The sequence below is a fragment of the Magnolia sinica genome, chromosome 10 (genome assembly GCF_029962835.1).
Source record: "Magnolia sinica isolate HGM2019 chromosome 10, MsV1, whole genome shotgun sequence".
Taxonomy (NCBI): domain Eukaryota; kingdom Viridiplantae; phylum Streptophyta; class Magnoliopsida; order Magnoliales; family Magnoliaceae; genus Magnolia; species Magnolia sinica.
The window spans coordinates 71,560,476-71,573,180 of record NC_080582.1 but is presented as its reverse complement, the minus strand read 5'-3'; the positions used below and the strand labels follow the sequence as shown (position 1 = coordinate 71,573,180).

The window sequence follows — 12,705 nt, the reverse complement described above, 5'->3', positions numbered from 1 at the left end:
CTTTCATCTACAGCAGATTTGCAAAATCAGGCTCTACAGGAGGGCTGAAACATCAGTGGAGCACCGTGCATAAACTGGACATTCGATCGTCCCGAAGTTTGGCGTGAAGGTGGACCTCCTCTGGCCAACCTGACCCAAGTTGGCTGATTTTCAGATTCGTGGGCCCCACACACGTGCGGCTAGGATCCCATGCACGTGCGTCTAGGCCCAGCCACTGTCCACACATGTGGATCACCTTAGATTTCCTCTATTTCACTCCTTTCTCACCCTATTTCCCTAACCCTAACCATAGATTATCCTAAAGTTTTATTCCCTTTTTACAATCCTAGGGTTTCCCGAATTGAAACATGTGAATTCCTTAGATTGGGGAAATAATCTTCTGCATGTGTGGATGAATCTACTCTCCTTTGATCATTGTTTGGTCTATAATTTTAATTGATCTAGCCCTAGCATGTGTAGGCTTGGACCCTTGTAGATTTCCCTTGTTGAATGCTTGACTTTATGTGGGATGCGGAATTTTTGTGATTGTTACTAAATTAGTATGATCTAAAGTCTGAAATCTTGCATATCATATTTAATTTCCATGTCCTGCATTACTTTTGGTTTACACGCATGAGATATTAGAATAGAAGTCACATAAATTCTAACACCGCCAGTTGAATTGCACCGCTAAGAAAGGAGTGCCACACCCCCAATATCAAACCTGTTACACGTTTTCAAAGAAAAACTGTTTTATTCACCAATTCTAATCTTTTGGTTCGCACCCACGACATATATAGCCTTGTACAACTGTAATTCCAGATCCTTCTATAAATTGGAATTCCAAGAACATGGGAAGCTAAGTAATAAAAAGTTGAACTAAACTAGCTCTATTTTGTTGCATTAGCTGCTATTGTATTACAATACTGTTTGTGCGATACTATTGTATGGTACTGTAGCACGTTTATGGGACCATGGTATTTTTATTTGATCATGACCCACCATGAGCTTCATCATTCCCTCCTGATTGGGAAGAACACCCTCGAGCTTTGCCTTTCATTCACAATCCATCTTGCATGATGTCTTTTTAGGCTTCGTCAGGGTTTGATGATTAGGTCTACTTATCGGATAGGCACAAATTTCCATGCGCTCTATTGAGGTTCACATTGCTTCTTCTTGCTCTTTGAAGTTTCAAGTATGCTTACTCTTTTGTGGATCCTTACTTCCCTCAGTCTTGAAACATTCTCTCCAATCTTCGGCTCATTTTTGATATATCCACATTTTGGCTCGGGACATGTTAATTGATTCCACTGGTCGAGCCATCAATTGCTTTCTCAAATTTTCAGTAGTTTTGTTTTCTGTCCTTCTGTTGATGAATGTGGATCCAACTGTTGATCCATTCATCAAGTCATCAGTATCTTTCAAAAAAGAAAAACAAAGAACCATCAACCCATCAATCATTACTTTCGTCATCTGGATGTTGATCCACGTCTTGACTCATTTGCAGATCCATATATTGATGCTTCCTACAGTTAGTCTGCTGATTTCTCTTTCGTTTCCTCTTTTGGAGGCTTCATGGGGCTGTGATCTTCTCAGATATTGACTCCGTGATAAACTGCTTTCCACCTTCTGTGCTTTCTGCATCATGATGGCATTTTGATCTCATACCCATGGTCTTCTGAGAAGAATGTGGTGATGAGCCATGGAATTGACAAACTTCGCAAATCTTGTAATTAGTATTCTCCAAAGTAATATGGCAAAGGTAATATCAGGATGGATTTTCTTTTGACTTTGGAAGATAACCCAGAATTGACAATTTTGAGACTGCCTTGCACATGAATTTTTTACAAATATTCCGTTTTATTACCATCTTAACAATCCTTTCATGTACCATACACCTAGTTCTAAATAGATCACCCTTCAAATCCTTTAGAAAAAGTTTCCAAGTAGATGAACCGTTGAATCCATAATATTTATTGTCATCAAAATCTATACCAAGGAATCGAACTTGCTTTTGTACCATATTGATGTAGAATGATATTGTAAACAACACCAAAACGGGTTTACTGATTTTGCTGAAATGGTATTAGAGAACAAGGGAAGCCACTTAGTGGCCGTTTTGGGTGGGGGATTTGCTCCCCTGAATTTGGCAGGTTCATGTATTTACCAGATACATTGATTAGTAGTCACCAGGGATTCTCCAAATTGCTTTTCTAAAGTGGTACCATTATACTATGTTGACACTTATCCATATCCACGTGTTTGACAGTTCTTGACATGAATCATATAAAAATCAAATTTAATATTTAATGATTATTATAATTATCTATTTTGGTTTTTTTTTTTTTTTTTGAAGTAGACTTGGATGGTTTGGCCATGTGAAACAGAGACAAAGAATTGCACTGGTTAGGAGTTGGTTATTTATACTTGAAGGCTCTAAAAGGGCAAGGGGAAGGCCCAAAAGGACACAAGTGGAGGTAGTAAGGAAAGACTTGATGACCTATTGTTTAATCGAGGATGTGATCCTTGATAGAGTGGAATGATGGAACAGGATTCACGTAGTCAACCCCATTTAGTTGGATACGGCCTAGATGATGACGACAAAAATGATGATGATGGCGATGAATTATAATACACTGTTTAACTAAAATATTTTATTATTTAATTTTTCGATGGATGAATATGCAAATTTGACCCTTGAAAAAGATTGTGTCCAACCCCCTTGTGTCCTTATCTGATAACAACACATGCATGTGTCAAAGTTACATAATGATGATGCAACCATGGTGGGTTGTAACGGTTGTTAAACTGTTGTGTTATGGGGTTGTAATGGGCCAATGGCCGTTAAAAAAAAAGGGACCTGTAACGGCCATTACGGAAAAAATGATCCATAATGGGGTTGACACAGGTGTTCTTAAAATTAAAAAAAAAAAAGTTCGTAACAGCTGTTACGGCCACCGTTATGGTTAGGGAATACCTTGGATGCAACAACTTGAACAACTAGAACCAAATTGAATTAAACATGAAGATGCATACAAATTTAGAGCCTAGTCTTCTCCAAGATGCTACAGTTGACATCCAATGATATCCATTTCCTCCACATTCTGCAATGGTAAAGAAAACATCAATTAAATGATTATTGTGGTAGATGAGTGCTTTTCAACATGGAGGTCTTGGGTTCAAGCTGATAGTTGCCTATTAAAAAAAAAAGTTTACTAGCCCGAGGCATCTCACCATGGGTGTTTCTAGGACATAACACCTCTAGAAATCAAAACCCCTTGCAGGAACCTATAAACAACATACATTCATTGGAAATAATCAGAATCCATTCTCTTTTGGTCCTTGCACATGGCTTTCTATGGTCATAGAAACATAAATTGCTTATTTAATGTAAAAAATGAATAAAAGAATTCTATTGGTTACATAATTAATGGAAAAACCAAGAAACTAATCCTGTTTATCAACATAAGTGGTCTAAACCTTTTCTACTTGCTAAATAGGATTTAAAGAACACGTCTAAAACAGCGAGTAAAGGGTCCAAAGCTTCTCTTCCTGTATGTGTTATGCATATGAGCTCTACATACAGCTAATACGAGTGTTTTGGGCCATATGATTGGGTACGTAGCCTTTCTAATCTTTACGATTTGTATAAAGACCTCATATTTGATTAGGATTCTTTATGTATCACCTGTAGGGAAGGTTCTGAAAATTGGTTTCAAAGGGCATATCAACCTCCATCTGAAAATGATATGATATGGGGCGTATTGGACCATATAGTTTCTCTCTTCTTTTTTTTTTTTGCCAAACAATGTAGGAAAACGTTGGTTTGTCTAGAAGAATAGAACATATGTTATTTTTCTGTGTAAAAGTTGCAATTTATCTGTTTAGTATGCACAATTCCAATTGATAGATTGACATTATAAACTAGGCTATCAAAGAGGCATGCTCAAATGGTACCGGTACCGCCATGGGGCCTCTCTCTCTCTCTCTCTCTCTCTCTCTCTATATATATATATATATATATATCAGTGTTTTGAATAACATATGCTACGAGGCATTCGTTGCAGCTACATAGCATGTAGCAATGTTGTCATATCACATTTGCGATCGTGTGCGATTGCATTTGCCTGTGCGCGCACACACACACACACACACATATATATAAATTTAAAAAATAGAAAATTAGGTGGAAAATAAGAAAAAAAATGAAAAAAATATAAGAAAGTAGGGGGGATTTTCCTAAGTTAATAGATAAATAATTTTATATGCCCTCACAATATATATTTAGTAAAATAAAATTAATTAAACATTAAATCATCAACATTTGACAATATAGTTAACAAATATCAATCAACAGTCAACAATTAACAAACTTAATAAACAAAATGAATAAGCTATTTATTTATTATTGATCTATTATAAGTTTATTACAAAATAATACTAAACGGTAAATGCTACTATATACAGTGATCTATTTGCCATTGTGGCATTTGATCACCACCACCATCATCATCATCACTGTTATCATCTGAGTCATCTCCTTCTTCCACATACGCTTCTTCTATTTTTTCATCATCTGTATGTACTAATACTTCATCAACATCAAACAGTGGATTTTTAGCTTGATCATTATCATCTCTCCTATCTCCTCAATCTCTTCCACGGGTTGACTGCTACTACCCCCCATCCTTCGCCTTCGATTGGAAGTAGAAGTACTTTATCTAAGTGTTGATCCGTATGCAACATCTTCAACTTACGCCCATGTCAGGTCCTTCCCAACAAATATCAGGTCCTCTGTCTCTACGAGTCACTCGTTATTTGCATCCAGCTCATCTAAGCAGATAGGGTCAAAGAAATTAGGCTTTTCTTTCCTAGTTTGGAATCATTCTTGCAATTTCTGATTGTATTGGTCGAAGACTAAGTTGTTAAGCTTTGTTTGCTCAAGGCGATTCCTTTTCTTGGTGTGAATCTACATGAAAGAAAATGCATTTGGCATTAGTTATTTAGTAAATTTACACTTATAATTTATAAGTTGAAGTTATAATTACTAAATTATTAGTCTGTTACATACTAACATATTAACATTTTTATTTTAAACTTACTGCTCTGAATGTGCTCCAGTTGCGTCGCAACCGTTGGCAGAACACGTGAGTCCAAGAATCATTATGGCCAGCTTCTTTAGAGCTGGATTCTTCCTGTTCGGGTCTACTTCATAGGCAGCCCACCAACCAGCTGCGAAAAACAATTTAAGTAGGTTAGACTTTGTAGATTACATTGTAAAAAAAACTATTTGTAAGAGAGCTGAGACATTCATAATACTTACTGGACAATTTCATTGTCTGATGCCTGACAACGAAATCCCTTGAGAATATGCCCTCACTCTTTATGTAGAAGTTTAATAGAGCTTAGATCTTATCTTATTCTTCTCTATCTGAAATCATTCTTTCCAACACATCAATAAATCTAACCATATGTATAGTAAGTGCTTCTGTTGGATTAGGAGAAGCGAATAAACAGGCTGGGTTAAGGATGTAAACAACCAAATACAATGGAGATGACATTTGACTGCGACATCTTCTTTCTATAATATATATATATATATATATATATATATATATATATATATATATATATATATATATATATATATATGGCTTGTAATCACGCTCTTTATTGTTAAATTGGTCCATGATATTATTTCTTGCTCTCTACATCGCATCATATATGTAACCCATTAGAGACTTCTCATCCTCATCCACCAATCATAACACAATGACTAAGGGCTCGGATGCCTTTAGTGCCTTTATCAATCGAGTCCAAAAACTTTGCGAAGGGATTGTTTGTTGAACCTATTTCCCTTCAGCCTTCTTTGACCAAGGCTCACTTGTAAAATTGGCCAACACTACAAAACTTCTAAGTTCTGATTTTTTTTTCATGTAATCTTTGTAGTGTTAAGAAGGTTGTAGCGAAACGCGTGATTGCTGGACGTAGCAAGTTACCCCCAATGTGTTTTCTCATTCAACTGAGAAGAAGTGCGTGTTTGTACATAAAGACCGTGATTCTTCTAGCCCTTGCAATCACATTTAAAAATAGTAGTAGTAGAGAGAGAGAGAGAGAGAGAGAGAGAGAGAGTGTGTGTTACACTTACACTAGTAGTAGTAGAAAGGGGGAGGGAAAAGAAAAGGAGAAAGAGAGAGAGCGAGAGTTACACAATTACAAAAACACAAATTACACAATCTAAAATTCGAAAATATATTCTTCACTTCTACTCTTGTTGCTCTTGTAGAACATAAATTCTTACATTTGAACTCTTACTTGATTTTGGATAGTTGATTCTTATGAATCTTCTTGTAAGTTCCAAGTTGAGACAAACTATTAAAAAAATAAAAATAAATAAATAAATAAATAAATATGTTTTGAGTCTCTCGACTCTTGAATGTAAAGAAAGAGAGAGTGTGTGTATGAATATGATTATGAATGAATATTATGTAACTAGAGAATGAATATAATAAATAAGAGAATGTAGAAAATGAAATGAATGAGAATTATGAGATGTAGAAAATGAAATGATATCTAGAAACTAGAAAGAGATAGATGTAGAAAATGAAATGTTAGACTTGACTTGGAATTCAATTTCAATTTATTCTTGATTACTTTACTTTCTTGAATCTTGACTGAAACTTGAAAGAAATATGGAGCTTGGGCCTTGGAGGCTTCGAATTTTAGAGTTGAAAGATGGAGAATATAATTATGTAAGAGGAAATGAATGATTTGAGACTTTGAAAGTGTATGAGAGTAGAGAGAGAGTTTGAGTGCATGTAGTATGCAAATAGGAGGGTATGAATGCCTTTTTATATGGAAAAAGGCTGAATTTTGAAAAAAAATAAAAAATCCAATGGTCAGAAAACGGTCAGATTCCTGACCGTTGGCCAATATGTAATCACATATGCTATATGCAATAACATACATCGCATATGCGATCGCATATCGTCGCACGAGTGGCATATGCGATCACATATGTGCAGAAATCAGATATACCACTGTTGCATATGCGATTTCCACTCTACTGTGCGCATATGCGAATGTGTGGTCGCACATGACAACATTGGCATGTAGCGAATGTAGTGTACGCTACACTACGTTTTTCTTTTTTCTTTTTTTATAGTTTTCTTAAACTGTAATTTTTAGTTTTTATGTAAAATGATGGTGACCCATTCTTTTCACACGTGGCAATGGATTTTAAGCTATCCATACCATCGAAATAGTGGGTCCCATTTTAGATGTAGAATATTTCCACTTTTAACGATCTAGTAGATGACGAAGATGAGATTTAGAGTCTTGAGTCTAGAGCCTATTAATTGAGATTTTGAGGAATGTGACATTTTTATTTTGTACTTATACTCTTAACGTATTGGATTTTTCTCTTTTCATACTTGTAACTTGTGATTTCAATTAGACATTATTAATTAAAGTGGTCTGCTTAGAAAGTTTAGAAAGTTTATATTCAACTGGGAGACTGAGTGGAGATACCTCGTTTCAACACTTGAGGTCTTGGTATCGATCCCTAGCAGGGGTGGCTAACATGGAGTGTGTGTACTGACATGGGTGTGTACTAACAAGCTAACCCAAAAAAAAGTAAAAAAAAAAAATAATAATAATTAAATAAAAAAAATAATTTTGATTTACTTTATATATGTGGACTGGCTTTGATGAGTGATAATTAATAACTTGTTTGAACATGCTTATAATTGAAAAAATGAATAATTTTTTAAAAGATATTTTTTGTTTTTTCTTACTATTTATCATATTTTTCTTATTTTTAAACTAAAAAACAAATGTATCGTGTTGCTTACACTACACGCCACGCTATAGAGGGCTGACGCAACATGCTACCACTATTTAAAACACACACCCACCCACCTACACACCCACACACACACCCCACTGCATGGGGAACGAGGTGGGAAGGGACACCAGTGTTACCTAGACACTTTCTAGGATTTTGCCGTGCCAACACTCGGGGACACTTGGACACGACATGACATTTTAAAAAACTGTACGGATGAAGTGTCCTTGTGATGTCATCTGAAAATGCTGTGTGGGATACTTTAAGTGAGATGTACAGATATAATTGTTGAATAAACTACTCATAAGTACTTCCTCTCTCTAGATTTTAGTTCGTTTTCATTATAGGTGGCGGGTCACGTGTAACAAAAAACCAAAAGCTTTGTACATAACAAAAAAGCACATGATTGTTGTTTGTTCTTGCTCTTTTGTTGGGGTTTTTGAAAATTTTAAGAGTGATTTTTACACAAAAAACTTTGCTTGAGATAATTATTCATGATTTTTGATGTTTTGTTAGTTAATTATTTATTAGTTTATCTTGCAAGTATTGGATTTTATTGGAACTACGTGAACATCATTTTCTAATTTCTGTTGTTTTTAATGTTTTCATTTTCTTTCTTCTATACTTATATTACGTATTAAATAAAATATTATTTCTGTGTATGGAAGTGTACCCGTGACATGGAGTTTAACATGTCAGACACTTCAATACCCTTTGACACTTGGCGCCTGTGCCACATGTCCTGGTAACACGGGTATGCATCCTTGATATTCACCAGGGCTCACCTTAGTTGTGAAACCATCTGAAAACATGGGAACATGCACAACCACAAGAAGGAAAAAAAAAAAAGGAAAGAAAGAAAGAAGAAAGAAAGTCATCAAACTCGTTCAGGCTAGCGTCGTTTGATTACGTTATAAAAAAAGGTTCCCCGAGCCTTTCTTTTGCAACAATGCCTATGTGGTCGGTTGTGCCTCCCTCTTGGGGTGATACTTTGGCCTGTGGTTATTCTTCTAAAAAATATAAGACATGCTCCACCCCTTGTTGCTTGCCGTCGGCCAGACGGTTTCCACCATACAGATAAACAGAAAATACCAAAAAGTTCTAATTCACATGTAGTAACATTAATTCAATTGACATTAAGATTATAATAATCTTTCATCTATTTAGGAAGATTCCCCATATACTAAGGAAAAAATTATCTTCGATCATACTGCCTGGATTCCATACAACACAGCACTGTGAGCCCCTTTGCAAATCAAGGGTGGGTGTCCCCTCCCAGCTTGTTCCCTCTGTTGTAGCCCACCTGAGTCTTGGATCGGCATGTTTTTTGGGCCGTGGGGTTATTTCGTGGTGAAGCATTTGATGGGTTGGATGTTGTGAACACATCATGTGGGCCCTACATCTGCCCGTTCCCACCGTAGCTTATGGTGGTGCCAGTACTACTGAAGTGCATCCCACTATTAAATTAGTTTCTCTTTGCTTAGAGTCATTGAATCACACTCAAAATTTTCATTTTTATCTCCAAATAGGCCTAGATCTTGTTGAAAATGAGTTTCTAGCCTTTACCCCTGAAATGAAGAGAATATTAGAAACAATGTGAGAAAAAAGTGAAAAAAAGAAGAAGAAGAACATGGCCTCTTATAGGGTTGTATTGGTACCAATACAGGCCAAAAGCCTTACTGATGTTTGAAGTGGGCTGTTTCACCCCCACATTGAGTACCTACCAGTCAGTACGAAATACCTGTATTGGATTAATATGGATGTTTGGAACCATTGCCTTATGGGCTCTGTATGCAACTGTAAGAGTATGTTGTTGTAGTTGTGTGGTTTGATATACAATCCCTGAAATATGAATCAGCTGCCATATGAAGGCTGTTAGCTGGGTATACATGATCAGTATGCTTCTTGTACACAACTTATGCAGATTCCATTTTATTGTGGAATCTGCACATGGATGGCCCATATGGACCCTCCATACATGATATATGGCTTGGATGCATCAACTAACCTTCAGGCTTATGCTGTTTGCTTTCCTGCAATATTTTGTGAATGTAATGATCTAATGTTGCCTTTGAATCAGGCATGGCTATGGAAGATGGCAAGCTATTGTCGAAGATAAGGATCTTGGGTTCCAGGATATCATTCGTCAAGAACAGAAACTTAACCTCCCCACTTTAAATGGTTCCGTTACTGGTGGTTCTCAAATGCCTGATGGAAATGATTCTGGTTCTGTTCCAGATGCTGCTGCACAGGGAGCCACAGATACAGCGAAAGGAAACCAGTTGTATCAAGATGCTTCTATGTTGTATCATATGAGAGAAGTGCAGAGAAGGATAGTTGAATATATTAAAAAAAGGGTACTCCTCTTGGAGAAAGCGATCAACGCAGAATACCAGAAAGAAGTTTATGTAAGACAACTAGAGCCTCTTGGAGAAAGCGATCAACGCAGAATACCAGAAAGAAGTTTATGTTAACATTCTCAATGATACTCGATTTGTTGAAAATGCATTTATAAGTTAATCATGTTTACCTGCATATCTACTTCCCTTATTTTTAATTTCTTCTAGTGACAAATGACTGCTAGCTTGTTTCAATTGTCGTGGTGGTTCTGAATAATTGATTCTTCTAAGTTAGTCCTGCTTTGTACTTGAATCAATCTATATATTTCATTATGTACATACCAAAGATTGTTATTGCTGTTCCCGTTGCATATAGTGATGTGAGACATGAACTTCAGGTATGATGTGCAAGATTCTAAGGCTTTCAGAAATAATTAAACAAAATTTCACATCCCACACAAAAGTTCAAACACTCAACCAAGGGGAATCTTATGCGGATCCAGGCCTACACATGCTAGGGCCGGATCGATCAAAATTATAAACCAAACAAGAATCAGAGGAGGGTAAATTCATCCACACATGCACAGAAATAATTCCCCCAATCCAAGGGATTTAGAAATTTCAATTCGGGGAACCCTAAGGTTGAAGAAAGGGCACAAAATTGGGGATTCGAGTAATTGAGGGTTAGGTTTAGTGATTTTGAGTAAAAGAGGAATGAAAGAGAGGAGAGAGATGAACCAGAGAAGTATCGCATGTGTAGACAGCAGCAATGGCCCAGACGCACGTGCGTGTGACCATGGCCGCACGTGTGTGGGGCCTACTATTCAGGAAAATGCCACCTTGGTTCTGGTCGGCCAAGGATGGACCCTAAAACCCCAAAATCTCAGCTTGATCCGATGCACGGTTTGTGCGTGGTGCTCCGCTGAAGTTTTAGCCCTCCTGCAGGGCCATATTTTGGAAATCTGTTGTAGAGAGAAAAACGGCTGCGATAGAAGATGAATTTGTAGCGTAGATGATTGTAGGAGGAGAGAAATATGGATAGAAGAAGGTGGGGGCAAATCGGGATAGGTGTGGCTTCGCACTACGCTAGTCAGCCCTTGGAGGAAGGGAGGGTTTCACACCCAATTGAATCTTCACAACTCAGAAATTTAGAAGAGCTGAAAAACGCATCAATTTTATTAATCTTCATTCAGAAAAAAGACTACAAGAGGTGCCTATTTATAATAAAACCTTATACCCCAAAACTCGCGCCATGTGCGCAACCTATTACTTGGAGATGAAGTAATAAAAAATAATAACTAATCAAAGCAATCTAAACCGTTCATAATATTCCTAATAACAATAATAAGTAAAACCCAAAGTACTAGGTCACCTAGGGTAGTGGGCCACAATCATAAGATCCAATGATGGGATCCACATGATGATCAGGTCCACCCCAAGGAACCAAAACACAGTCCTTTAACTAGGAGGTCCTCCATGGATGTCGTCATCGATCCAGATAGGTGGGGCCCTCCTTGCGTATGTGTGTAAGGGGGGCGTGCATGTGCACGAGATGTCCCCATCAATTCTCCCCAGCTACGAAGATTTCGCCACTAGTGAAACAAAACTCCTGAACCGCCCCAAAATGTCAGGATCAAGTCTCTAAAGCTCCTCCTCAGTGAGCCACGTACTGTCTAAAGTTGAGCGTGACTTCCACTTGACCAGGAACTTTTGAAATCCGCCGTCTGACGTTGATATTATCTGATGGTCTAGAATATCCTCTATCTCCTCTCTGGGTATGGGAATGGTAGGTATGTGAGGTAGAGGCTGGGAAGATGGGTCGGGAGGGGGGCATGGATTAAGGGAAAAGTCTGGGGAATTAGGATAGTTAGGTGATAGGCTGGACAATGTATCAGTGGCCCCCTGAAATGCAACTAGATCTTCCACATTGAATGTGGAACTAATTCCCATGGAAGGTGGAAGATCTACCACATACGCATTGAGACCGTTTCGTTTTATAATTTTGAATAGTCTAGCATTACGCGCATGTAATTTACGAATGGCTCCCTGAGGATACCGCTCTGGCCTGATGCGGATCATCAAAGAGTCCCTTACATTGAATTCCTCGAAACGTTTATGTTTGTCTGCAGAAAGTGTGTAATGTTCATTACTAGTAATGATCTTCTGCCTGATTTCTTGATGCCATGAATGAATGTGATGCGTAAAAGACTCTGCAAACTCTGACGCCCAATGGGACAGTGACATAGGGACAAGATCAATAGATTTTCTAGGTTTATAACCAGTAACGACTTCACAAGGACTTAGACCTGTGGACCTATCGACAGAATTATTAAACGCAAACTTGGCTATAGGTAGTACAGTGTCCCATGTCATGGTGTGCTGTATATCCCTCATAGGGGGAAATTCATTCGGTAGATCATTACGAAAGGTATTTAGAAACTCATTCACTACTGGAATGGCCTCTGTGGGTAACTCTACACTAGCATCTGGTGTACTATATCTAGCCGCAAGGCTGTACATGTCGTACCACTCAAAAATGGT

At 37.5% G+C, this 12,705-nt stretch overlaps 1 protein-coding gene across 1 annotated transcript in view; it reads left to right on the top strand.

Moving 5' to 3' along the window:
• LOC131216958 (CHD3-type chromatin-remodeling factor PICKLE) overlaps window positions 1-12,705 on the top strand; it is a 116,939-nt gene that overhangs the window by 99,350 nt on the left and 4,884 nt on the right. The window contains exon 28 of the mRNA XM_058211603.1: window positions 9,906-10,233. Within this exon, the coding sequence (XP_058067586.1) occupies window positions 9,906-10,233 (328 nt within the window). The remainder of the gene's footprint in view (window positions 1-9,905; window positions 10,234-12,705) is intronic.